General features: G+C 37.6%; 1 protein-coding gene across 4 annotated transcripts in view; it reads left to right on the top strand.

The window, feature by feature from the left end:
* The window catches only part of LOC106070443 (neurogenic protein mastermind-like), a 54,953-nt gene that overhangs the window by 14,872 nt on the left and 12,359 nt on the right, over window positions 1-27,722 (top strand). Inside the window, exon 1 of one of the 4 annotated variants that reach the window (XM_056037875.1) lies at window positions 25,159-25,356. The exons of the other annotated variants lie outside the window; for them this stretch is intronic. Within the exon in view, the coding sequence (XP_055893850.1) occupies window positions 25,342-25,356 (15 nt within the window). The 5' untranslated portion in view covers window positions 25,159-25,341. Of the gene's footprint in view, window positions 1-25,158; window positions 25,357-27,722 lie in introns of those variants that run through there. 4 annotated transcript variants of the gene reach the window in all.

The raw sequence follows: 27,722 nt of genomic DNA, 5'->3' as shown, positions 1-27,722 counted from the left end.
CTCGGGGGTTGGGATGGCGGGCTGAGTAGGCAAGGTACTGGGGCGACAGTTTTTTTTTTACAAAGCTTATAGCAACTCACTCTGTCTGTCGTGTAGAATTTGTGTCCACGTTATTTCTGCCACTTCCCATTCTCGGATCAAGTGGAAACTTTGCACTATTGTTCCAAACGAAACATAATTCAGTATAAAAAATTAGCCAATTAATTAGTAAATTAGTAATAAATTAATGTAGCTTGATATTGATTAAGGGAAATAAATCTTATAGTATTTATATATATCGCTATAAATACACAGTTCTTCTCCTTTAATAGTAAAAAAAAATATCTTGTATATTTTTGTAATATTTTATTTTTTTTTTGCTTCTCATGAGTGGTTTTCGGGGTAATGCATATTTCGCTTTGTGTGTATGAAAATTCCTTTAAGAATGAACGAGAAAACAAACCTGAGACGACAGACGTGCATGTTTAAGAAGTCTTAAGTTTATAGACCATAATTGCCTGTTTCGCTTCCCGTGACATTTCAAAGATTTGATTAAAAGCAGTGGTTCCCAAACTTTTTTTGTCTCTTAGACCCCTTGCCATGTTTTCCGGTATTCGGTAGACCCCCTGGCTAGCTAATACTGCCGAACAGCAATTCTGCTGATTTATGAACTTCAAATGTGTTTTTCTTTAAAATTATTTCTAACGTATTAAGATGAAGACTGAAAAATTATTATCAACCACATGCATGGACGTAGCTGGGAGGGGTGCAAATTTTGGCCCATGACCACATGAAGTTAACCTCATTGAATTTATGAAACAAGTCTGTTAAATAAGTAATGTACGATTTCCACATGATTACATTTCCATTTGAAATTAGATCGCTGACACCCGGAAACTCGTATATAGTGGTCAAAAGAAATAAACATAAAATTTTTGACAACCAGCATACTTCAGTAACTACAGTGTGAAGAAGAAATGATGAAGTTCTTGTCATTTCCTTAACACATATGGGCAAGTATTTAAACGTGCTGGTTCGGTTAACTGCGTTAATAAATTGAAGATATTCAAGCATCTCTAACTTTTCACTATCCCCAATAGGACCTCACCATGACGGATGCTTCATCCCTCGCTACTGATATTATAATTAAAGTGAGTGCCTTTTCTTTAAAGTATTCCTTCAAAACATTAAATATTGATTCGCTTTTATGGTCAATTATCAGTTTTCGCAAAAGGGCGTTTTTTTCGTGGATTTCTTGATCCATAATGATAGGTGAACATTCGCCAATAAAAAAGTTTTATTACCAGGCATGGTTGACTCGTCCACTTGTTTAAAGAAATATATTGTTTGCAAATAATTACATAAGAAACTTTCAATGTCACAACTCATGTAATCCATAGACCTTTGCATTGTTTTGTTGCTTAGAGAAGTTCTTTAATAAAATCAGATGTAGGTTTTGTACACAATAGTTTTTAAAACTTCATCACAGCATCTCATCCCTGCCTGTGGTCCCTTCTGGGGCATAGGCCACCGACCAGCTTCCTCCAGGCATCTCGGTTCTTGGCGAGTCTCTCCAACACGTCTTGCCCATCTGCTTGGCATCTGCTTCCAAAATCACGACGCCATGTATTTCTCGAACAATAGAATTAAAATTTTAAGTCGTACCTTTGATTAGGTATCAATAATTATATAAGTATAAGATAATTGTTAATTTCACTATTATACAGTATTATAATCACGACTTTAAATCGAGATCCAGTCTCGTAGACCCCCATTTACATTTCATAGACCCCCAATTTTTTTTTACACTTTCGTAGACCCCCTGCGGGTCTATATAGACCACTTTGGGAATCACTGGATTAAGGATTTTAAAACACAATTATTAAAAAAAATAATAATAATTCATAGGGCATGTTTAGATGGAGTCATAAATGTATAACTAGAAATGTATATGTTTGAGTATAATTGGCTATTATTGTTGTCACCTGGAGAGAAACCATTTTAAAAAAGAGGTAAATTGACTAACGTAGATATAATTTTGCAAATTGGTCCAATCTAGTGGCAAGGTGTGAAACGCAGGAGTTCTCAGAATGCTCCCCATATATATTTACAAGGGTACTGACTTGTTGACTTTTTCATCACCAACTCTCCCACTTGGACGATAAATATGCAAATTTAACCAGCTATTACTTACCTTGTGCCTAGAGCAACTAAGCATTTTTCTCGATCGAAACGGCACTTGGCCTAGGGTTATTTGATTTTATATATATTTATATTATATTTATATATATTTATATATATATACAGCCTAAGATGAGTTTAATTCCATTTTGGTTTCGCAAGTTTTAGTGTCAGTCGTAAAATGGGCTCATAATTCTTCCTCGCGTGTTGTCCCGTGTAATGTAAATTAAAGCAGCGTGTAAACTCCGCATTGAATTAAGGTGTTTAGGCCCAACATAAACAAATAAAATCAGTCTATCAATAGCCTGTACATAATGTTTGTATGTGTGTGTGTGTGTGTGTGTGTTAAGCATTCCCCCCCCCCCAGGCCCTCCATTAGGACCCCCCCCCCCCTCTCCTACACTTGAAACTTTTCAAATTGTCAACATCCTGCACCGCTAATATTTCTCACCCCCGTCTCCTCTCGTTCTGCTCCCTTATATTATGGATGCTTTTGACGAGAGCGGACTCAGCGGAAAAGAGGAGGGAAGAGAGAGAGAGAGAGAGTAGGGATGGCCAGGCCACTCCGAACGACGGCAACAACCGTTGTGCTGTGGTCATCACTGCGGGCGGGAGAGGGTCATCGTGCGCGCGCGCACACACACACACCAACACTCACATTCGCCAAACTGTACAAGCAAAAACACTCGCTCACACAAGACTAAGTCTCCCTGTTACTTTCAAGGAGACTGATTTGTGTAGGGGTGGGGGGGGGGTGGACGGTAGAAATAAATGGTATTGGCTAGTAATGGGAAGTTGGGGGAGCCTGAGTCCGTCTCTCCCTCTCTCCATTTCCTAGGGGGTAGCTGTCTTATCTTATGGGGAGCAGTGGTTAGGGTTCTCGCTAGTTTTCTGAGTCTCATAGAGAGGGTTTGAACTAGAAACCTGGACCCCCCCCCCCCCCCAAAAACATTTCTGAGACTTTGGTCATGTTGTCTGTATGTTTATATTTGATTTCTAGATAGATCTACTGTAATTGGTCAAGATAGCCGGATAAATTGCTGGGAATTCCACCTGTATTCAAAATGGTTTTCCAATAATGACGTTGGACGGATAGTTTAAACTAGAATTTGTGTACAGTTAGAAGAAGGCTCTTTCCCATACTTTGTATGTGGCTGTGTGAGAGGGGGGGGGGTCTGCACTTTAGAGGTTACACATTTTTTGCTAACCTTTTATTTCCTCGGGTGGGAGGGGGGTGCTGAGTGATTAAGCGCTCGGCTTCTGAACTTAGGGCCATGGGCTCGAATCTCCGTGAAGACTGAGATTCTGAATTTCGGGATTTTTAGGGCCCACGTGAGTCCACCCAACTCTAATGGGTACCTGACCTGAGTTGAAGAAAGGAAAGGCGGCTGGTCGTTGTGCTGGCCACATGACACCCTGCTCGTTAACCGTAAGTCATCTGCCCTATATATCGCAAGGTCTGAAAGGGAAACTTTACATTTTTTCATTTCCTCACCGCCCCCGTCCCCCGCATGAAATCATCTAATCTGACTCATGCTGTAGTGTTCTGTTTCACTGATACGGCCATATGGTGTATGTATGTACAATTTTTAAAAATCTGACTGACCGTCTGTCTGACCATCTGACTATTTCGTTGTTTATGTTTTATTTCGCCGCCCCCCCCCCCCACCATCTTCTCTCTTTCTCTCTCAGCTTGCGACTGGGGAGAGAGAGAGAGAGAGAGAGAGAGAGAGAGAGCGTTTCTAACCTCTTAACTGGGCTTCAAATACCGGTCACTGTGTCCCAGATCGAATGGGTCGTCTGGCCATGTCACTAACCAGGTCTCCTCTCCACGTCACAACTAAAAGTGCTAGACTTCAATTTCGATTGGCTCCCTTGGTCACTGCATCAAATAAGACTGTAGAACAACTGCCAACTACTAGCCTCGTTGTGTGTAACGCCAAACTACAAAAATAAAATAGTTCTTTGGTAACTAGATACAGAAAAATATCTCAATATTATATAACCTTCTTTTTTCGAATTTACTATGATAAGATACGAAATTAACCGTAAATTTTGATGAACGCGGGGTAGAAAAATATTGAGTAATTGATTCGTAAAAAAGCTGGTTTAATTTTTGAAAACATGGATTTTAGAAAAAAAAAAGAATTAAAAGTTGACAAATGAAGAAAGCATTCCTTTCAATTTTATTATAATTTTGTTAGATAATCAATTTATTTGCTTGCAAAACGTGTGTACATGTACGAGACCAATCGTCACAGAAGGCCTGAACACTGGCCTGCAACGTCGCAATGTGTGGGCAGTGGAGACCAATAGCTGGTTGCCACGTCACAGGTCTCAATGTGAAATAACAAATAGAAACACTTATGGACGTTTAAAATAATTACCCGAGATCTTGGTTTTAAAGGATTATTAGAAATTTTTTTCCAAACTCAAATTTGGCATCAATTTCACCCATAGACATAAATAAATATAGACTGGAAAAAGGAAGTAACTTCATGTAACTTGAAAACATGTATATCTATTGTATTCGGATTTGAAAAATTGCATGATCTTCAGTCTTAAAGATTAAACAAAACTCCTAGACATAAATAAAGTACACAGAAATGCAAGTCACAAATTTTCGTTTCATAAAACTCTATTATCGGCCAGTCTATATTTATTTATGTCTATGATTTCACCCAATTTGAAATAGATTTGTATTTTCATAGATCTAGACTTACATATCCTATAAATAACTCTACAGTGTCCACTGTAAACAATACATGGTATATTTGAATATTTGGCTTTTTTTTTTTTTTGTCTGGGTTTATAAAACCTAGAATAATCTTTTGATTGTAGGTTGTATATATACTTCATTCTTCTTTTTTTTTTTTCACACCCAGGTAAGTCTTCCTGGAACTTGTGAATTATATTTATTAAATCACATTGCTGGACGGTATCAAATTTTGTCACTTCTTCTAAAGTGTTTACTTTTAAGCGGTCCCCGAAAGGGGAAATGACGCTATTAGTTTTGTGTGAAATGTCTGTTCGTCTGTCCGTCCGTCCCGTTTAGATCTCGCAAACTAGAAAAGATAGTGAAAATCCGACATCACAATATTTTAGACCATTCAAAGTTCTGATGCAACGGCTACTTTTTTCTTTTCTGAAAGCGAAAAATCTAATTTTTAAAATCACTTATGCATGCACTTTTTTCATAAAAATACACCACTTTTACAATAATTAACTATTAAACACTCAAACACTTGAGGCTCTTTATTATGGAAGACAGTATTCCATATTTTTAACACATTTATGCAAACGGTTGTACATTTTTGTCAAAAAGTTAAGTTATATAAGTTCTGTTATACTAAGTACTATATTTATCACAAACAAATGTTTATTATTTTTTTAAAGAGAAAAAATCTATTTAGTATGCATCATAAGTTAGACATAATTTAAAACGAATAGCAACCTTGTAAACTGCATTTTCTTGTCACGTTTTTTTTTTTACGGAAATGTTTTTTTTTTTTGAGGATTCGAATAAGTGATTGAGCCTTTTCAAAACAATTAAATCAATTATAAACCTTCCGTTAGGCCAGGGGAGGCGCGGTAGCTGAGCGGTAAATCGCTTGGCTTCCGAACCGGAGGTCCCGTGTTCGAATCCTGGTGAAGACTGGGATTTTCAACTTCGTAATCTTTGGGCGCCTCTGAGTCCACCCAGCTCTAATGGGTACCTGACACTAGTTGGGGTGGTTGGTCGTTGTGCTGGCTACATGACACCCTCGTTAACCGTAGGCCACAAAAACAGATGAACTTTACATCATCTGCCCTATAGACCACAAGGTCTGAAAGGGGAACTAGTTAGGCCAGGTTCACATCTAACTTTACATTCACTTTCACTTATCCTTTGATCTGCGGGACCGTTGGGGCACTACAGAAGATCTGTCAACCTTCTTTCTCCATTCTTATCTCTCATTTGTCTTTAATTTCATTCGGATTTTCTTTCTGAAAATATTGAAGCCACTTCGGGGGCCGATTTTGAGTTTGTGTTCCAAACTGTCTTTGTAACCTTGTTTAAAGTTAGATTTTGCATGGTATTATGGGATTTTATAAATTTATAATCTTTATTTTGATAAGTGTAGATATTATTGTCACGAGTCGAGTCTGTGACCTATTTCGACCAGTTTCTAGAAGCTCGAGGTCAAGCCAGTGCTGTCCGGCGTAAACAAGTTAATTTTAGGTATCCAATCAAAGAAAGGGGTTAAGGAAAAAAATAGCACACGTCAGCTTCTAGAAGGTCAAAGTTACTAAAATAATTAGGGGAGAAGTTTCCATGATTCTGGAACGTACGATCAAAGAAAGTATAAATTAGGGGAAATTCAGTTAGACGGGGTCCTCGCATAGTAGTAGTTCTTGTAGAGCGATGGTCCTCGCTTAGTCCTCGATTAGTAATGATTTGATAGAGTTATAAGTGATATTAGCGGGTCCATTAATTAAAGTTTTATTAGTTGAAGTAATATTATTAGTTGAAGTTGAAGTCTCATGTATCTTCAAGTTTTATTTATGAAGTGTCAAGTCAAGTTGTTATTGAATTGAGAAGTTAATTTTATGTGAAAGTTGAAGAAGTACTATTAAAGAAGTTTGGAAGTAAATACAGAGAGTTCTTTCTTCATTTCATTGAATTATCAAGTTTGATAATATAATCCCCGGCAAGTGTGTTTGTCACAATTATAACTTCAGCGTCTCCCCGTCTGTTCAATACGCCCACACCTGATAAAGAATCGGCTGATCCTTACTAGATCTGGCTCCTTTTTAGATCTAGCTCCTTTCCAGATCAAAATCCTTTCTAGATTGAGCTCTTTTCTAGATTTAGCTTTTTTAAAAAAATATATATAGATCTTCTTTCTGAAAAAAATTATACATAAAACGGGGCGCGTGGAAAAATTAATGAGGTTGTAATGGGCATATGGGGGTTAGTGTGGGCGGATGACGCAATATACACAGAAACATTAGTGTCCACTTCAGTGTGTCCTGGTCAAGACAAGATGGCTGAAGTTTTCAGACTGGAGTTTAAAGTTTTGTGTGCGAGACATGGTGATGTAGAGGAAAAAAAGGGAAGGGGTGGAGGTGGAGGAGTTGTCCGTAAGTGGAAGTTCGATTTAGTCTATACTAGACATATTTTGCCCGCGGGTCTTTATTTGCGCATTACTGTCGATCTTGTCACTGAGAGTATGCTGTAAACAATTAAGTAAAGCGAACGTGTACATTTAAAAATGGTATGAATGAAGCTGTCAAAATAGCTAATCGACTTAAATCCAGTAGGCCTACATATATTTGATTAAAGTTTAAAATGAAAAGACTTAATTTTGTATGTTCATGTGTTAAAGTATAAAGTAGATCTTGAGGTAGACATAGATCTAGATCTAGACTAATCAGAGTTAAAAATTGGCTTTTATAGAGTTCATTCTGTGCTGCGTGAAGGCTTAGCTAATCGCGTGCGTGACCTTTTTTCATGAATAAATCTAGGCCTATCTCAACACGGCTACGCAGCTTTAGCGAACAGCGAACGAATATATTAAAAATGCTTTAGAAAAACAAATTTGAATGTTAATTTGATTAAATATGAAATGAATGGACTATAATTAGTATGTTCATGTGTTAAAACATAAAACTATCTTTGTGAAGAGAAGTTTTATCATCTTAGAGTTACATTGGGAGTTTTAGATCTAGGAATGGAGAGATGAGTTAATGTGTAAAATCATTAAGCATTAAGGTATTGTCTAATGAAAGAATGTGCGACGGGATATTTGAATTCGCAGATATAAATAACGAATTTATGTAAAAATGCTTTTAAAACACAAATTTGAAGGTTATTTTTATTAAATAATGAAATCAAGAGACTATATTTTGTATTTTCATGTGTCAAAGTAAAAAACTATTAGTGCCAAGTGTAGTTCTTAAAATTAGATCTAGATCTAAATCCCTTTCGATCTTTTCTCATGTCAACATTGTAAACAAAGCCTAGATCCATAAAATACTATAGCTGTAATAGAGTTGGTCTTTTTTTTTTGTTAAGTGTCTTAAGTTTGTTTTAGAGCTACAATACACAAACTACGGTCTAAGTTATTACCCAATGAACATTTCTGCCTAGTTTTATCAAGATTGGTCAAACGGTTTTGATTTCTATGCGGGACATACATACATAGCCTACATACGCCTTACTTTCTACTTTATAATATACGATGGATCTGTAGATGTACTCGCATTAGTATAGTTGCGTTTCGAGTGTAGCGACACCTGTTGGATATTATTTGGCACCAACGATTCGTCGCCTAACTCGCCACCTTCCGTAAACAGTTGATACACCCACACACCCACACACACGTACCCTATAAACTCACACCTGCCCCCTTCCCCTCTTTCTCTCTCTCTCTCTCTCTCTCTCTTATATATACACACACACACACACTGGTTGTAATTAATTTCTCTGCTTGATATGTTTAACACCTAGTGACGTCACTCGAGGCACATAACTCTAAATGTCGTGTCATTTTTTTTTTTGGTCATCCGAACGAAACAGTTAAAAACATTATCCAACTGATTAGTCTGCAGTGTGAATCTGTCTACGGCCTTTAAAAAAAAAAAAGAAATAAGAAACATGCTTTCATTTTAAAAAGTTTTTACATCTGCTTCAAATCTGGGTTTATAAAACCTGTGACACTTTGCATCTTCAGACAATCTTTTCCCCTTGGATACCCAGACTACCTGCCCCAATTGTCCAACAGTTTAGAATACCGAGACTACCTGCCCCAAAGGTCCACCAGTTTAGAATACCCAGACTACCTGCCCCAATCGTCCAACAGTTTAGAATACCCAGACTACCTGCCCCAATAGTCCAACAGTTTAGAATACCGAGACTACCTGCCCCAATCGTCCAACAGTTTAGAATACCCAGACTACCTGCTCCAATTGTCCAACAGTTTAGAATACCCAGACTACCTGCCCCAATCGTCCAACAGTTTAGAATACCCAGACTACCTGCCCCAATCGTCCAACAGTTTAGAATACCCAGACTACCTGCCCCAATCGTCCAACAGTTTAGAATATCCAGACTACCTGCCCCAATGGTCCACCAGTTTAGAATACCGAGACTACCTGCTCCAATAGTCAACCAGTTTAGAATACCCAGACTACCTGCCCCAATAGTCCAACAGTTTAGAATACCGAGACTACCTGCCCCAATTGTCCAACAGTTTAGAATACCGAGACTACCTGCCCCCAATTGTCCAACAGTTTAGAATACCCAGACTACCTGCCCCAATGGTCCACCAGTTTAGAATACCCAGACTACCTGCCCCCAATTGTCCAACAGTTTAGAATACCCAGACTACCTGCCCCCAATTGTCCAACAGTTTAGAATACCGAGACTACCTGCCCCAATTGACCAACAGTTTAGAATACCCAGACTACCTGCCCCAATTGTCCAACAGACTATAATTATTTTACCAATAAGGCACCAGAATAATTTTTTTCATGAACTCGTTAAATTTATGTCTGTCATAACGTAATTTAAATGATAGATTAAAATGATTAATTCTGTACAATGTTTAAATGATTAATTCTGTACAATGTTTAAATGATTAATTTAAATTTAAATGATTAATTCTGTCCAACATTTAAATGATCACTTCTGTCCAATGTTTAAATGATTAATTCTGTCCAATGTTTAAATGATTAATTCTGTCCAATGTTTAAATGATTAATTCTGTCCAACATTTAAATGATTAATTCTGTCCAATGTTTAAATGATTAATTCTGTACAATGTTTAAATGATTAATTCTGTACAATGTTTAAATGATTAATTCTGTCCAACATTTAAATGATCAATTCTGTCCAATGTTTAAATGATTAATTCTGTCCAATGTTTAAATGATTAATTCTGTCCAATGTTTAAATGATTAATTCTGTCCAATGTTTAAATGATTAATTCTGTCCAATGTTTAAATGATTAATTCTGTCCAATGTTTAAATGATTAATTCTGTCCAATATATAAATGATCAGTTCTGTCCAATATATAAATAATCAATTCTGTTTAATTCCTAACACCACGTCATTATTAGTTTGACGACATTTACAGTCAACTGCTTGACAAGATTATTACTTAGACTATACTATTTGTAGAAAGCTTATATCAACTCACTCTGTCTGTCTGTCTGCTAAAAAGGTATTACATGTTATGTCTCACACACAATATCTCGGATCAAACTGAAATTTTGGCTCAATTTTTTCTTTTACCTGACAACACAAGAATCAATAAAAACCATTAACTAATTAATTAATTAACTATTGGTGATTATTTGTTTTTGGTATCTCGAACAAAGGAAAGAAATTGTAATTGACTGAAGTGGTGGTATAAGCTGAACTAGTCCCCATTATAGGTCGTCGTCTGAGGCTTAGTGAACATAAACATGAAATAGAAACAATAGATAACTATACAATCTTCCATATTCATACGCTCTTCGCTAGCAGAATGGTTACCGTGTTGGCTTGAGAAGCATGAGAAGGCTTTAACGCACAAGTTCTAATTCAGGTCGTTTATTTTTTTTAAATGAATACATTTAAAAAATGATCAGCCAGATATCCCATTCTTTCTCCCCTACCCCTTTCTAACTGGTCCAGATAAGTGATAGGATCATAGTGTATTGAGAACGCTAAAAGCATGAAATTGCGCTCAACATAAACAATGGGTAAAAAAAAAATATTTCCAATCGCACAGGTTTATTAATTGTTAGTTTAGATCTATTACAAATTTAATTACAGACTTAATAATTTATCTATTTTTTTTTTTTGTATTTTGTTTGTTTTGTTCATTTTGTTTGTGTTTGTAATTTTCCCAGAAGTGAAACATTACATCTTGCATCTCGGTATTGACAGCGCTCTCTATCTCTTGTGACCAGGGAATGATACATGAAAATGGAATGACAACTATGTCAAAATGAATGTACTAGTATTTCTGTGTGGAATTGTAACCAATCAGTGCTGTTGTACTTCAATAGATCTCCCTCTTCTTTCACCCATGCCCCCCCCCAAAATGCCTCTCACAACCCCAACCCTCTCTCGCGTGACTCAGAAATGAGACATACCTCCGTGTACCTGTTACTTGATTTATGAGTTTTTTCACACCTAGATCTAGGTCGTTTTCTTGTGAGACACGTAGATTTAGTAGATCTATCTCGACAACCACCCTGTCGCCTTCATGGAACTTGATTCGCAGACCAGCGCTGGCACATAGAATAGTTGCCAACTGAAAAGCTGTTAAGACCTGGACCTAAGACTTATGGGGGAATCGAAGGTTGGTGTCACATATTTAGTTAGGTCTTTGTCGCAGATTCGTAATTGGGCATAATCTTTTGTGGTACTCTATTTGTAGTCTCAAGTTAAACAAACTATAACAAGCCGTTAATGTAGGCTACTTTTGTCTTGGGGCTCGACACCTAGATGTTGATCTTTTCAGCCAGTCTTTTTTTACTCGTAGTGTTCGATACTTGGACATTTTCAGCCAGTCTTTTTTTACTCGTAGTGTTCGATACTTGGACATTTTCAGCCAGTCTTTTTTTACTCGTAGTGTTCGATACTTGGACATTTTCAGCCAGTCTTTTTTACTCGTAGTGTTCGATACTTGGACATTTTCAGCCAGTCTTTTTTACTCGTAGTGTTCGATACTTCGACATTTTCAGCCAGTCTTTTTTACTCGTAGTGTTCGATACTTCGACATTTTCAGCCAGTCTATTTCTACTCGTAGTGTTCGATACTTCGACATTTTCAGCCAGTCTTTTTTACTCGTAGTGTTCGATACTTCGACATTTTCAGCCAGTCTATTTCTACTCGTAGTGTTCGATACTTCGACATTTTCAGCCAGTCTATTTCTACTCGTAGTGTTCAATACGTTGATCTTTTCAGCTGTCGGCCATAGTGTCGACGTTTTCAGACTGTCTTGTTCGGTCATAATGGTCTTCCATACTTAGACCTTTTCAGACTACCGTGTTCAGTCATAGTGATTGAGACTTGGACCTTTTCAGACTGTCTTGCTTAGAGAGTGGACTATTGGTCTGATTTTATAAACTATTTTCAAAGTTGTATGTTTCGTAAATCTCAAATCCCTTTCTATGTCTTGTTTTATGTTAATATCAGCTCGATAGGACAATGAAAAGCTGTCCAAATATATTATTCTTTTTTATTTTTTCTGACGAAAGTGTGTTAATAGTACTATTAGGAATTGAATTGGGGGGGGGGGGAATATAATCTAATTTCATATAAACTATGGTCACCTTAAAATCACAAATTCTGGCCTACAGTAAAGCTAAATACTTTAATATATATATATGTTGTTGGCCTAAAAGTACACGCCATCTCTCGAGTGGTGAATATAATCTTTTGAATACTATTCTGCATGCTCATCATTTAGAATCATATTATTGTACTCTTGTATATATTGCAAATGTCGACACTGGCCTTTTAATGACAGGGGTGTGACTGTTGTTACTGTGTGTGTGTGTGGGAGGGGGGCGCCTCTGTTTTGCATACAGTGTAGTTAGACCTTGATGGCGCCTAGTGTAAAAGAGCTAAACAGACTCTCTGCGTGTTTGGGGGGGGGGGCGGGGGGCGGAGGCCATCTCCAGTTATGGAAATCCCCCAGTTGTTTATATTTAATGAGATTAATTTGTTTAGCTATGACATTCAAACGGTGTGTCTCAGCCACCACCACCCCCAAAAATAAAAAAAAAAACAATTCCAGTTCGCCTTGATACACACTCGGTATTAGGGAACACGTCACCGCCTCTCTCTCTCTCTCACTCTCTCTCTCTCTCATTCTCTCTATTCCCACTTCCGACTCCGTGAACACACAATGATCGTATAAATAAAAAGTTGCCTGTGCATCTCCCTCTCTTCCTCCCCCTCTCCATGCCTCTCTACTGCCCCCCCCCCTTTATTTCTCTAACGTCCTCCCAAAGCCATTCCATAGAGTGTGACACCCGTCGTCTCTTCGGCGCAGTCACTTCCCCCCCCCCTCCCCCTCCGCCCCATCTCCACCTCATCTAAAGATTTCTTTAAGCCTGTGTGGGGCTTTATTTGTTAAGTTGGACAATGGTCAAACGGCACTTCCTCTCTAACCTCGCTGTGACCCAACCTAGCCACCCCCCTTTGTCCATCGCACGATAAGGGCTACTGATTCAGTAAATACAGCGCCTTCGCTTCCCCATTCCCCCCAAATCGGCGCAGTGATTGTGCCTGCTTGCGCGTGTGTGCGTATGCCTGCGTGTGTGTGTGTGTGCGCGCCTGTGTTTGCTGCGCACCGGGGTCCGCACTAGCATCTTGACCTGTCCGTGGCGTGTGTTACACCGCACAATCGAGTCATTCTGACCTTCCAACATAACTTCTCCAAGTCTGGATCCCTTTCAGAAACTAGGATTATAGTATATACCAGCCATAAAAGTGATCATGTTTACAGTGAAACCAGTTCCTAAGGATCGCGCCAAACAAACAGCAGTACTGTGTACCCGGGATTAATTTCAGTGTATGTGCAAATGATCAGAAGCTTGTAATGTCATTTCTCACGCTCAGGTAAGTCGAAGCTCGCGAAAGTGGTGTATGAGAAACACCTGAACTTCACTATGAAATTTAATGAAAGCCTCGTTTTAAGTTGATGCAGACACCTCTCAACGCCTGGAAGCTAGGCCTGGCGGTAAGGCGCTTGGTTTCCGACCCGGGGGTCCCGGGTTTGAATCTTGGTGAAGACTGATCTTCGGGCGCCTCTGAGTCCACCCAGCTCTAAAGGGTACTTGACATTAGTTGTGGAAAAGTAATGGCGGTTGGTCGTTGTGCTGGCCACATGACACCCCTGCTCGTTAACCGTAGGTCACAGAAACAAATGACCTTTACATCATCTCCCCTATAGACCACATGTTCTGAAAGGGGAACTTTATTTATTTTTGTTGTTGCTAGGCCTACATTATACACTCTGGACTAAAGTAACACCATTAGTAAAAATCAATAAATTTAGGATTTAATGACACAAAATGTAAATTATCAATAATTATCAAAATACTGAACCTTAACCTACAGACACAAAAAACCCAGAAACACACATCAAGGCCCATTCTTGTTCCATATGCTGTGACTATTCGTGACTAACGCAAGGATACCTAATTGTTCTAATAATCTTTTTATTGAAAGAACGTCTGTTACTTGTAAGACAAGATTGAACTTCCTTAAATTCATCCCTCTGTTCTGTATAAGAAATTATATTCTATGGCAATTAACTATATATGAAATTATATTCTAAAGCAATTATTTTTTTGGGCGTAAAGGTTTATAAACTAATTTGTTTTCACTTTTAAGCACCGTAGAATCCAACTGTCTAAGCCGACTAAGCTCTTCCGTTTTTTTGGTTAGTTTTTTTTTCGTTATTTAGTTGGCACTTTTTTTTAAAGCATATTTGACATTATCTAATTGACACTTTTTTTTTTAAAGCATATTTGACATTATTTAGTTGGCACTTTTTTTAAAAGCATATTTGACATTATTTAGTTGGCACTTTTTTAAAAGCATATTTGACATAATATAGTTGGCACTTTTTTTAAAAGCATATTTGACATTATTTAGTTGGCACTTTTTTTAAAGCATATTTGACATTAATTAGATGGCACTTTTTTAAGCATATTTGACATTAATTAGTTGACACTTTTTTAAAAGCATATTTGACATTATGTAGTTGGCACTTTTTTTTTAGCATATTTGACATTATCTAGTTGGCACTTTTTTAAAAGCATATTTGACATTATGTAGTTGGCACTTTTTTTTTTTAGCATATTTGACATTATCTAGTTGGCACTTTTTTAAAAAGCATATTTGACATTATTTAGATAATCGTAGTTGAGAAAAGTAAGGGCAGTTGGGCATTGTTCTTGCAACATAACACTCTCGTTAGCCTTCGGCCATAGAAACAGCGAATCTCTGCATCATATGCCGCAGTACTACTGACCAACGTAATGTAATGTAACCATACATACGAAAACATGCTATTTTAAAAAGTTGCCCAGTACTCTACATGGTATATTGTGTACTAGTGAGAGGGGTGCGCTATGCATGTATCAGTGGTGTTACACTCACACAGCACATTCTTGTACTCAATCACCCTCCTGGGATGTAGACCTGCCATGGGTTTAACCCAGTGACCCACTTTTTTTTTCCTCCTCTCTCTTTTTGTTTGAATCACAATGTTTGAACTTAGCTGTAGACAAGGTTTTTTTTTTTTTTTCTTAAAATTAGCATCAGGGGAGATAACTAAGAAAAAAAAAACACATTTTTTTTTGTCAGTTTAACGTTAGGTGGTGGCTAATGTTGGCCAGAAATTATTTTCTAGCCTATACCTGGATCAAAGGGACAATAGCGAAACATCGTCTCCCCCCCCCTCTGTTAGGCTGTGTCGTCGCGCAATAGAGTGTGGCTTGAACAGAGTGCGTGATGTCACTCTTACAAACTGTCAAGACATTCACTGCTAGATCTTGATCGCGGCGATAGTGCGCATGTTTGAAGGAGCCATGCCACTGACACATGTCACTCACAAGTCACTGGACACATGAGGCTCCCTCGTTCGTTTGATTTCATCAGAATTTGAAACTTAAATCTTCCCAGTAGAGGGAGGGGGGGGAAGGGTAAGACCTCTCTAGTGGACGTTGCTAAAAAGTTTAAAAAAAACAACAACAACGCCCATTTCAACACGAGCCTCATGGATTAGACCTTTTCCATACCAAGTATGCTATGCTGATCTGCTGTCTGATCCACACATGTGGCAAAATATGTAGGTCACAACTGGGGCTGCGTAACATCGGAAAATACTGCATTCCTTATTAAACTTCGGACTCTAAGACCCACCTTTTTATTATTATTAATATGACAACTGACTTCTAAGATAACTTCGAGGCCCCTAAACATCCCTAAGAAGATTCTCATTTCATGTCATACGGTAGTACTACTTCAAGCCTGCCACATCATTGAAAACTCCCCCAACGTAAACTGTTAAATGGACTACAATGAATTTAATTTTCCTTTAACGAATTTCGACACTGATAGTGTCAGAGATGGTATATTATTTCGTTGGAACATATTATAGGTGTCAGATGGTATATTAGTTCGTTTGAACATATTATAGGTGTCAGAGACGGTATATTAGTTCGTTTGAACATATTATAGGTGTCAGATGGTATATTAGTTCATTTGAACATATCATAGGTGTCAGAGATGGTATATTAGTTCGTTTGAACATAATTTAGGTGTCAGATGGTATATTACTTCGTTTGAACATATTAAAGGTGTCAGAGATGGTATATTAGTTCGTTTGAACATATCATACTAGGTGTCAGAGATGGTCTATTAGTTCGTTACTTGTGCAACAATGCATACACGCAAGAATAGAATTGAGCTGTTTTCCTTGTCTATATAGAAGCATTTTGATTCCCTTTGAATTTTTGTATTTTGCCTGGGATGATGTGATAGAAAGAGGGTGAGGGTTTATCAGACATTTAAAGGTTGTACATTTTGTATTAATTTGTGTTCTGTATAAACTCAACTAGACCGTCACGTGAACCGTTATCCCGACAAGTTCTCAAAGCATTGTCAGTCCTCCTGCAATCTAGATCTTTTTGTTCTTAGAGCAAAGTTTGAACTTTGATACGTCTTACTGTAAATTACGCAGTATTCCCGCGTCTTAATATAAATTACGCAGTATTCCCACGTCTTACTATCAATTACGCAGTATTCCCCATCTCCTCAAATGAATTGCCTTACTAGACTGGCGAGCTCCATCTGTCCAACGTAAAGTGCCAAGGCTTCGGATGTTCCTTTACATTGGAAGATAATCACATCTCAAACCTCCCGTAGGACGACGGGGGGTTGGAAGCGGGAAGGGTTCGAACCCGGGACCATCGATACCACTGAACAACAGTTCAAAGCGCAAACCAGACGACCAGGCATATAAAAAAAAGTACACTTAGTTGATACAGATTAGCAGAAGTGACACAGAGTAACTAGGTCAACGATTGCTTTTGCGCGTGCGTGGATCTGGTTGCATTGAAGATCGCAAACGAGACGATGTGCAGGTCATTTGATGCGTTGTTGCAGGGGGGTTATTGTCCTCGTATATTAAGTATTGTTCCTTCTCAATATAGAGGGTGACGTCCTTTATCCCCTATTAGAGCATGAGATGGGTTGCCTGAGTCAGCCAGGAAAATCAATGACTTTACAGAATGTTAGTTATTGGTTAACATGCATGACTAGATTGACCTAGGAACATACGTAGGATGTTATCTTCTTTTTTTTTTTTTTTTTTTGAAGTAACGTCTGCATTATATAAGATAAGTCATCTTCGCATCCTAAGACATCTTAACACATCTTGAAGTACATGGGCTTCTTCACGTCCTAAGTCATCTTGACGTTCAGAGGGTTTCTGGGCAAATGGCAAGTGTTGATGAGTCACTCAAACCTCTGGCTGCCATCCACCGCCGTCCTGCGGTATGTTTGGGGCTAGAGTTGAATAATGATCCTTGATAGTGAAAGAAAACCCGAAAGCATGTCAAATAAATAAATGTGCTATACAACAAACACCATTAAATGTTGAGTTCTAAACAGAGGCTGGTTACTTTACTGAACTCACACTACCGTTTTATGCCTTTTACGTAAAACGGCGTCTACTTTTTATTTACTGCCTTAGATTCTATTTATTGGTTTACATTGCACATTTGGCGAAGCAATTTAAACTTGTCATTATAATTTTTGTTTTATGGTTGGTTGTGTTTATTTGTATAATTTAAACACGTTTTATTTAAAAATTACTTTTTAATTACAGAAGCGTGCGTGGTATTCTTGAGGTTTCTGTGTTCGAATGTGTGCGTCTCTGTGTACGTGTGTTCTGGTGTGTAGACACTTGAATGCCATGTCAGTTATCTGTGTACATCTACTGTTGTTGACCTGACGATCATCCCCACTTCCCCAATCTTCTTCCCACTGAAGTCCACGATAAACATGACCTATATCTAGGTAGAAACAGCCAGTGTCTGATACTACGTCTGCTCAGCTTGCCCGCGCCCTTCTCCCTCTCTCGCCCCCCCCCCCCCCCCACACCAACCGACCGCCTTTTACCCTCGCCACTAACAAAGTTCACTTAATTGAGAGAATGCATGGATGGTAGAATTATCCTTTTTTTTTAATGATGAGAGAGAGAGAGAGACGGAGAGAGAGAGAGAGATAGAGAGAACTGCTAGGGATGGAAAGAGAAAGTGAATAATGTTTTGTGTATCGCACGGGTTCTGTTGAGCCTACTAAATATCACAAGTCGCAACGAAAGTATTGCATACAAAGTGAAGTATTAAATATGCACCCCCCCCCCTAATCGAACCTAAAAGCAAAAAGTTTTATTTGAAATTAATTCTCGCAGGTAATACAATAGGTGTACCGTTCCTTACTCTCAATTTGTTTTAAACATGCAGGAAATGCGCACATAGTTTGTTAATGTATACACTTGCGTGTTGTATTTATTTTGTCGTTTAAATAGCATTTATTCAAATTCATTACACCCAATTTGAATATATACACGAAATTTCTATATTATCTCCTACGCCCTCATAATGCAATTCATATAATCAAAGATCATTTAAAGACGATTGGACCCCACGATGACCTGATAACTACTGTAAAAAACGGAGACAAAAACTCTGTGGCCATATTAGAAGATCTTCGTGGCTTGCAAAGACCTTCTTTCAGGGAACAGAACCAGGAAAAAGAAGAAGAGGCAGACAGAGAAAGCGATGGAAAGACAACATAAAAGAATGGACTGGCATGCATTGAAAGAGGTTCTATCCAAGGCAAAAGACAGAGAGGAATGGAGAAAGACTGTCGACAAATCCTGCGTGGTGCCACAACAGACTAAGGGATATGTGAATGTGAATTAACATCAAATCTCCTTTTAATTCGTTATGAAATCTCCTCTCTCACCAATAAACAAGCAACATAAACATGTTTTAAAACAAAATCAATTTTTCCTTTATCAATACAAACCAGTACAATCATTTTCAAGTTTTTCTATTATAAGGGCATCTAATGATTTCTACTTCAGACTGTACGCAATATGTACCTGCGCGTCTGTCTATTCAAACGTCTATATACTGAATACAGTGAAACATTTGAGTCGAGTGCGGGTATTCCCGCTAAAGCTATGTTTAAACAAAAAAGTCCTAAGCCAAATTAAATTTTAAGCTAAGATTATAATTTGAAAAAAAAAAAAAAACTGTCAAACTAGAGTTTTCACCGTGTGGCCAATTAAATAGTTCCCCCCCCCCCCCCCAACAAATACTTAAACTCAAATTTTTAGGGAAATCGTTAGAGTTGTTTTCGAAATACTCGAGAAAATCGTTTAGATTCAAGTGTTTTCAAAGCTTATATCAACTCCCTCTGTCTTGTCAAATGTTTGCACACGTTATTTCTCCCACTTTCCCATTGTCGGCCAAAGTTGAAACTTTGCACAAATATTCAGTGGCGTGGACAATACATGAATTTAAAAAACAATTAGTCACATAATAACTGGCCAATTGGGGAATTAATCCTTCAGTATTCACGTGTATGGCGAAACATGTAGACAAGTGAACACGTTGTTTCTCCCACACTCAATCTCGGATCCAGTTGAAACTTTAAGTACGTATTTATTCTAAGAAACAAAACAGGGATCAATTGAAAAAAAAGAATCAAATTAGTCAATTAATTATTGGGAATTCATTTTTTTGTTTCAAGTCGAAAAAGGGAAATAACTTCTACGTTGAGATTTGAAATTGTTACTGCGGAGTTGTCCCCCCTTGATAAACTTTGTAAAAAAAAAAAAAAAAAAAAAAAAAAAAAAAAATGTTTTATTATCTTGCTTGTTTGATCCATGAAAAGTTGACACGCTAATAGGATGTATCTGTAACAACTTTATTGAACGTACGTTGAAACAGTACTCTTCCATTACAACGCATTTAAAATTGTTTGGGATTGGAAGCTTAGAACAATGAACTAAAGCAGTGTTTCTCCACTTTTTGCTTAACGGACCACTTCGCACATTCTGAATATTTAGCGGAACACTTTGTTTATTTTTTTAGAGAGTTTAATTCACGTGGTGGCCTACTAGTTAATTATTCCAGTAGTTCGTGGAACACCTATTCATGGCTTGCGGAAACTAGGGTTCCGCGGAACACAAGTTTGGGAAACGCTGAACTAAAGTCTCCCAGCTTGGCTTTAAGTTAGACGCAGTTGTCATTTTTATGTAACATTCACATAAACGTGAGATTTTTATGTAGCGATGTTGTTTATGATTCCCACACTGGTATGGACCCCTGTACTCTACACCCTCGCCTACCACCACAGGGCTTCCTCCTAACTGGACTCCCAAACAATCAGTTATGTCCATCATCGCCTCCTCTTGATCCGCCTAACTTGTTGACTGGTCTGTAGGTAAACACAGTTATCGTTCAGTCTACGCCATCATTTCAAAACATGGAGCATATACATAGAGGGCAATATGGAGCATACACATAGAGTGCGATATGGAGCATACACATAGAGTGCAATATGGAGCATACACATAGAGGGCAATATGGAGCATACACTTAGAGGGCAATATGGAGCATACACATAGAGTGCGATATGGAGCATACACATAGAGTGCGATATGGAGCATACACATAGAGTGCGATATGGAGCATACACATAGAGTGCGATATGGGGAATACACATTAGACGCCTTGTTGCTCTGCTTTCACACACTGCTTTGTTTACCAGCGCCTATGCACTAGCACATTAAGGGCTAATGCACAGGAAGTATTGATTGCAAATCTTGTGCACTGCACCCCCTATCGTGCCGGCCGAGAAACTAAGCTCGATCAAGTTTGTGCATCTTACTGCCTACATGGTGCACATTTGTTATTTATCCACATTGATGAGGAATTCGTCTTTCTTATGCAAAGCACACTGTGATCTTTGGCAATGCACAATGTAATCTTCGGCTCTGCACATTATTATAATTGGCAATGCCCATTGATTTGAGACAGACAATATGCTACACCACTTTTAAGAAGCACATTAAGACTTATCTGTTTAAAACTTTTTTAGATTAGTTTGTCATTTTAACTGTCATGTTTGTGTTTGTAATGCTATTACAGCGCCTTGAGCCTACATTTTGTTTGTTAACAGCGCTTTATAAATAAAATTATTATTATTGTTATCTTTGGCAATGCACAGTGTAATGTTAAGAAATGCAGCATGTAATGTTAAGAAATGCATCATGTAATGTTAAGAAATGCATCATGTAATGTTAAGAAATGCATCATGTAATGTTTGGCAATGCACAGTGTTATTTTAGGGAGAATGTTCTCTCAGTACTGTGAATGTGATTGCTGATCGCACTGCAATTCGTTCACAGACTGTGCGAAATAGTTGTGGAACTCCCAGAAAGTGCGCATTAGACATTGTGATGCGTTTCCTAAAAAAATGATGTGTTTCTTAGTCAATGCAAATTGTAATGCGATTCTTAAACTGAACTTTCTAATGCATTTCATAGACTGTGCATATAGATTGTAATGTTATTCTTAAAAATATAGTAATGTAATTCCTAAAATGTGCACACGGTAATTTCATCCCTAGACTCTGCATATAGATCTAGTTATGTACTTCGTAGAATGTGAAAATTAATGTAATTTCTTCTTTGTTTACCCTGTATTGTAATTCCTATACTGTGCATATAGCAACGTAGCTCCTCACACTGTAATATAATTATTAGAATGTGCAAACTATAATGTAATTCCTAAAAATATATTGATGTTATTACTACACTGTGCACACTTTAATGTAATTCCTAAAAATATATTGATGTTATTCCTACACTGTGCACACTTTAATGTAATTCCTACTGCGTGTGCGTTGTAATTCTCAGACGTAGCGTATAACTGTTCCCATTGTCCTCCTCACAGAAAGTGCATGCAACTTTTAAACAGAGTGCGTTGCAATAACAACACGACCACCATTACGGTCAACGCTGTCCACCAGTTTAATAAATGACAAGTTCTCAACGTAAATATCATGACGCGAGGCCTAATGCATTCAGCTGTCTCAGTAAATCTATTTGTTTTCACTAAGCATTCTAGCGGCGCTGAATGTGCTTTGCGCCTCTTTTTTTTTAGGCTAGTGTTACTGTGTTGGTGTTTAGATTTGGTCTGATTTGTCACTCTTAAATTTGGAGCCCAGTTCTGGATCACGTATCTAGTTGGGAGGGACGGGAATGGACGTGGGATGAGCAGGCTTTATCACCAGGTTTCTCTCTGTGTGTTTTTTTGTGTGTGGGCAGTGGAGTTGAATTAATATTCATAAATATTCTAACTGTATGTGAAGTGTTAGCCATAAATAGATTCTCTGCATTAACGTTAGTTAATTTTTTAGTAAGTTATGTTCTCGTGGAGGCCTCTTGGCCCAAACGTCCTTTATTTTACTTTGTCACATATTTGAAGGATTATTGTATTTTCTATACAGTCGTTCACCCAGTACAGCAGTATAGCTTTGTTTATGTGTTCATGTACTCATTTTGTCCGTAGATGATGGGTAACTTGCGATAGGCACAAGGAAAACTAGTCGCCCTTAGATGATGGACAACTTGCGATAAACACAATGAACGCTAGTCGCCCTTAGATGATGGGCAACTTGCGATTGGCACACTAGATGATGTGCACAAAGAAAACTAGGCGCCCTTAGATGATGGGCATAAGGAAAAAGAACTGGTTGCCCCCACTTCCGTTACGTGAATGTAATAAAACGGTAACTTTAAGCGATGGCCGTAGATGACTAGTTAAAAGACGTAGCCCTAGATCGCTCTATATAGACAGGGGTGAAGGTGATAAAACAAGCTATGGACCAATACTTAGTAAAGATCTCATGTAGACACCGAGATTGGCTCCTCAAAAAGCGAGCCATATAGAAAAAAGATTGCCTCCTCAAAACACGATCCTTATAGACAAAGATTGCCTCCTCAAAAAGCGAGCCATATAGAAAAAAAGATTGCCTCCTCAAAACGCGATCCTTATAGACAAAGATTGGCTCCTCAAAAAGCGAGCCATACAAAGATTGGCTCCTCAAAAAGCGACATTTTTTCTCCAGAATAGGGCTCTTAAACCACTGGAAGAAGAGATCTATGAAAACTAACTTTAGAAGGAGAATATATACAATATTTTTTAAAAAACAAAGCATATATTGAGTGATGGGAAAGCACTGTTCAGTTGCTACCACATCGCTCAAAATTGCACGTTTTATCTCCCCATTTTCTATGTAAAACAAAATGAATTAACTACTAATCTTCTTCTATCTATCTTTCTTCTATCTTCTATCTATATATATAATTCTCTTCTTCCCTCAAACGTTTAAACAAGAAGTAAAGGAAAGATCACTCTCTTATTTCTGCGGATAGTCCACGAGAAAACACAAGAGTAGTGTTCACACTACGGATGGCTGCCTGCACGCTGGACTGTCGTTTAAATATATCAAACCCTGTCCGCTCCCATCCCACTTTGTTCTGCGGAAGGTTTGGACTAGAAAGTAAACTATCTTTAACTCTGACGGAACATTGTAAAACATAAACAAACATTTTACAAACACAAAACAGCACTAGGAACTAATCTAAGTAATCTACTATGTATATATATGTAAATAGCAGGGCCGGACTTAACATTTTACAAACACTAAATAGCAAGGCCGGACCTACGCATTGTGAGGCCCTATTCGAAACGGATTTCGCGGAGCCAAGTTTGGGTAGGGAAGCGGATAATAAGTGAAATTTAAGAATTTGTATTAGAAAATAAATTCGTCTATGCATTTTATTCTTTTTTTACTATGTACTGAATTATTATACGAGCCTTGCGTATAGCAAAATCATACAATATATCATAATAATTCTGTTTTCTTCATAGATCCCGCTCAATAGCAAGAATTACCAAATGTTTCAAACTATCTTTGAGAATTGTTGACTTCCTGGTAAATCGACATGAGGGCGCGGGAAATCTGTTTCAAGTTAAAAATGGTTTAATTTAATAATTTATACACCTTGAACTAGCGTGGGTCCTATGAAAGTGCGGATCCTTTGAAAGTGGGGGCCCACTGCGGTCGCATAGGTTGCAGTGGCCTAAGACCGGCTATGCAAAATAGCGGCGTATGCTACACCGCGGGTCGACTAGTTGATTACTATTTTGACTTGTTCACGTGTCCTCACCGACAATGAATAATTGTGCAAAATTTCTAGTTTACCCAAGAATAGGAAGTGGGGGAAAAAGTGTATCGGTAAAAAGAAATCACTCAGACAGACGAAGTCAGTTAATTTTGGATTTGTAGCACAGGAATGAAACAGTGAAAAGGATAGCTGCCTGATCGTGTGGTATGCGCACTGGGCTGTCGTTCGATGGCCACGATGGTCCCGGGTTCGAACCCTGCCCAACGCGATCCACCGACGTCCTGCTGGAGGTTTGGGGTAGGATGTCAGGTGTCCAAGCGATATATTTTTCTGCCCTAAAACTTCCAGTGACCTAATGCAAACGAGACTGTCTTGGGACACGGAACCCTCTGATTCGGCATTCGTGGTTCATCCCTCATATCCACTACTTCGCCGTACTTTCTCTAATCTCTGCTTCGTGGTTCATGCCCTGTCTATCTCTTCGTCATATAGAAGTCTCTACTTTCTCTCTATTTCAGAAAAGAGTGCTGCCAATCTTAATTGTAACATATCTGCACCATTCCTTTGTTTCAGCACTTAGCCACGCGTTCTTGTTGTTGTTTAAATACTCAACTTGCTTTCAGTTGTGTGCTATCTGTGTAGTAGGTCTACATATGTGTGTTTGTATTTTAAGTGGACAGCGTGGTCAGTGTTAGCCCAATCGTGTCGTTCATCGCCTTTTTTTTTTTAAATGTAGTCTAATGTTTTGTGAACCTGTGTGTCAGTGTGTGTGTTACGTGTGTTCATGTGTGTTTTTCTAGAAGCTGTAACTAGAGTAAAGCCGTTGTGATTGAATGAAATATTTTGGGATTTATTCACTTGATTTGTGCTAAAGATCAGTTCTCTGTGCTGCTTACAGTTAATGTAATGGAGGACTCGCCGGTATGGTGTATCGTAGTTTAGTAATAACAATACACACACACACATACATACATACATACATACATACATACATATATATATATATATATATATGACAAATTTGTACAAATACTCCTTCTTCCCTAGTGCTATTAGAGCATGGAATGGGTTGCCTGAGCTAGCCAGGAAAACCAGTGACTTGGCAGAATTTAAGTCATTGGTTAATATGCATGACGCGTAGGACGTAATCATCTTCTTTTTTGAAGTAACGTCTGTATTATATAAGATATATAAACACCCACTATAATAAGCTAAAAGCTAATTTTGTTTAAGCTAAACACAAGAGCCCGCTGTCAGTGGCGTCACTAGGGCTAGTGTAACCCGATGCGGCCTGCAACCCTTGTGACGCCACTGCCCGCTGTGATTCAACGCTAGCCATGTGATCGTTCACACTTAGTACATAGATTGCTCGTCCTTGTCTAGTTTAGTTCGCGATCTTTTGTCCCAGCAGTATTTTCATATTTGTAAACACTCTACTTATTACTTACTAATGTGATAATAGCCCCCATCCAAAGGAGTGTTGCTACAGAAAGAGCTATCACTTCATCTTGCCCCTGTGAAAATAAAATGAGTCAGAATAAAAATAATTGAGTTGTTTCCCTTGTCCAACTTAGAGCATTTTAAAATTTTTTTTTACTTAATTTCACTTTTTTTTTCCCCCCTTCTATGTCATTAAAGATTACTAAGATATGTGTGGGTGGGGTGTTCATATTCAATGTACCTCATTCACCAATCGTAAATAAACACATTTAGTCAGTCATAATATTGATAAAACTATGAAAAATATGTATCACGTGACAGCCACTATGGATGGCATACTTTGTATAGAAGATATAGAGAAGCACGTTGCTAAATGTTGTTTATATACGATTGGTGAATGAGGTCCATTACACACAATATATTTGTGTGTAAAACTGCTGGCAACAAAAATAAACAAATATCCTGTGTGCAAGATAGATTGCCTTTTCAAAGTAAATGTGTTCTATGGCGTCACAGTATATGAAGAATCTAAAATTAATAAATATTACATATTTGGGTTTATTATATTATAATTATCATATATATATATATATATATATATAATGTGTGAAATATAGTGAGATTGAGATAGTTATCTTTGTTTTACTCTGAATATTGTGCTTATAATACAAACTTAATTTCACTATTCAATATGGCAATGTGGAGCCATTTAAATCATAAATATTGTTGTCTTTAGTCCTACAGATGCTAATAGCTACAGCCATGTAAGTCAATTAATTAGTATCTGAACTTCTATTTTTTTTTTTCTGAAGTTAGTATTATTACAAAATCTTACATATTGTTGTATAGATTTATGCCACTTTGAATATATACAATCTTAACAAAATGTATGTATGTTTTGGAAAAAAAAACGTACATGATATACACACATGTGACTTTCGCCTAACGAAACTTATCTCCTTGATTGTGGGCTGGGCAGAGAGGGGGCTATGTCTGGAGAAATCTGAGCACCTAGCAGCCATCATCATCTCTGGTTGCTGAAAAGAGCTCATTATCTTTCTTCTCACTCAGAATATAACCATACATTTTTTTTTAATATATATAAATATTTTTTTTTTTATGTTTTTTGATCTGGGCTGCGGTGATAGCAGTACAGGGTAAAAAAAAAAAATTTACCATTCATCATTTTAAGAAAGTAATTAATTAAAAAAAAACAACAACAACATGTACCAATAAGGTGCATCCACTTGTTTATCATGGATGCAGCCAAAGTTATCTCAGTGGCCAGGGCAGGGTAAAAAGGCAATCAATATATTAACTTTTTTTTTTTTTGTTCTTTCCTAACAAATTAACTATTTCTGTCCTATTTTGATTTGACCCCATTAATTAATTGTTTTTTAATGACATTAATTATCATTATATATAAAGAGCATGCATTCCCCTTCAATTCTATAGACCAAATAAATAAAAATATTTTCTAAAACAAAAAAAAAAGGCAAGAAGTTTAATCATATCATGGGAGTGAACTACAAATAAACAAAATGAAAAATTCTGTCAGATGGATTATGGTAATTACGGAGAAAAAGAGTTCATTTTGACATCATCCTGTAGTTCTTCTCTTTGTAAATTAGCTCATTCCAAAAACTTTATTTTATAAATAGACCAGTTACTGAGGTGAGGTAATTGAAAAATTATTTTCTTTTTTGAATGCTAAGTAGCTGTTTTTATTAATTTAAAACAGTGTTTCCCACACTGTGTTCCGTTAGGCCTGAATATGTGTTCTATAAACTGATGGAATAATTAACTAGTAGGCCACCACGTGAATTAACCTCTGGAAAAAAAACAAA

The sequence above is a fragment of the Biomphalaria glabrata genome, chromosome 8, assembly GCF_947242115.1.
Source record: "Biomphalaria glabrata chromosome 8, xgBioGlab47.1, whole genome shotgun sequence".
NCBI classification, from domain to species: Eukaryota; Metazoa; Mollusca; class Gastropoda; family Planorbidae; genus Biomphalaria; species Biomphalaria glabrata.
This window is presented reverse-complemented; position numbering and strand designations above follow the sequence as displayed.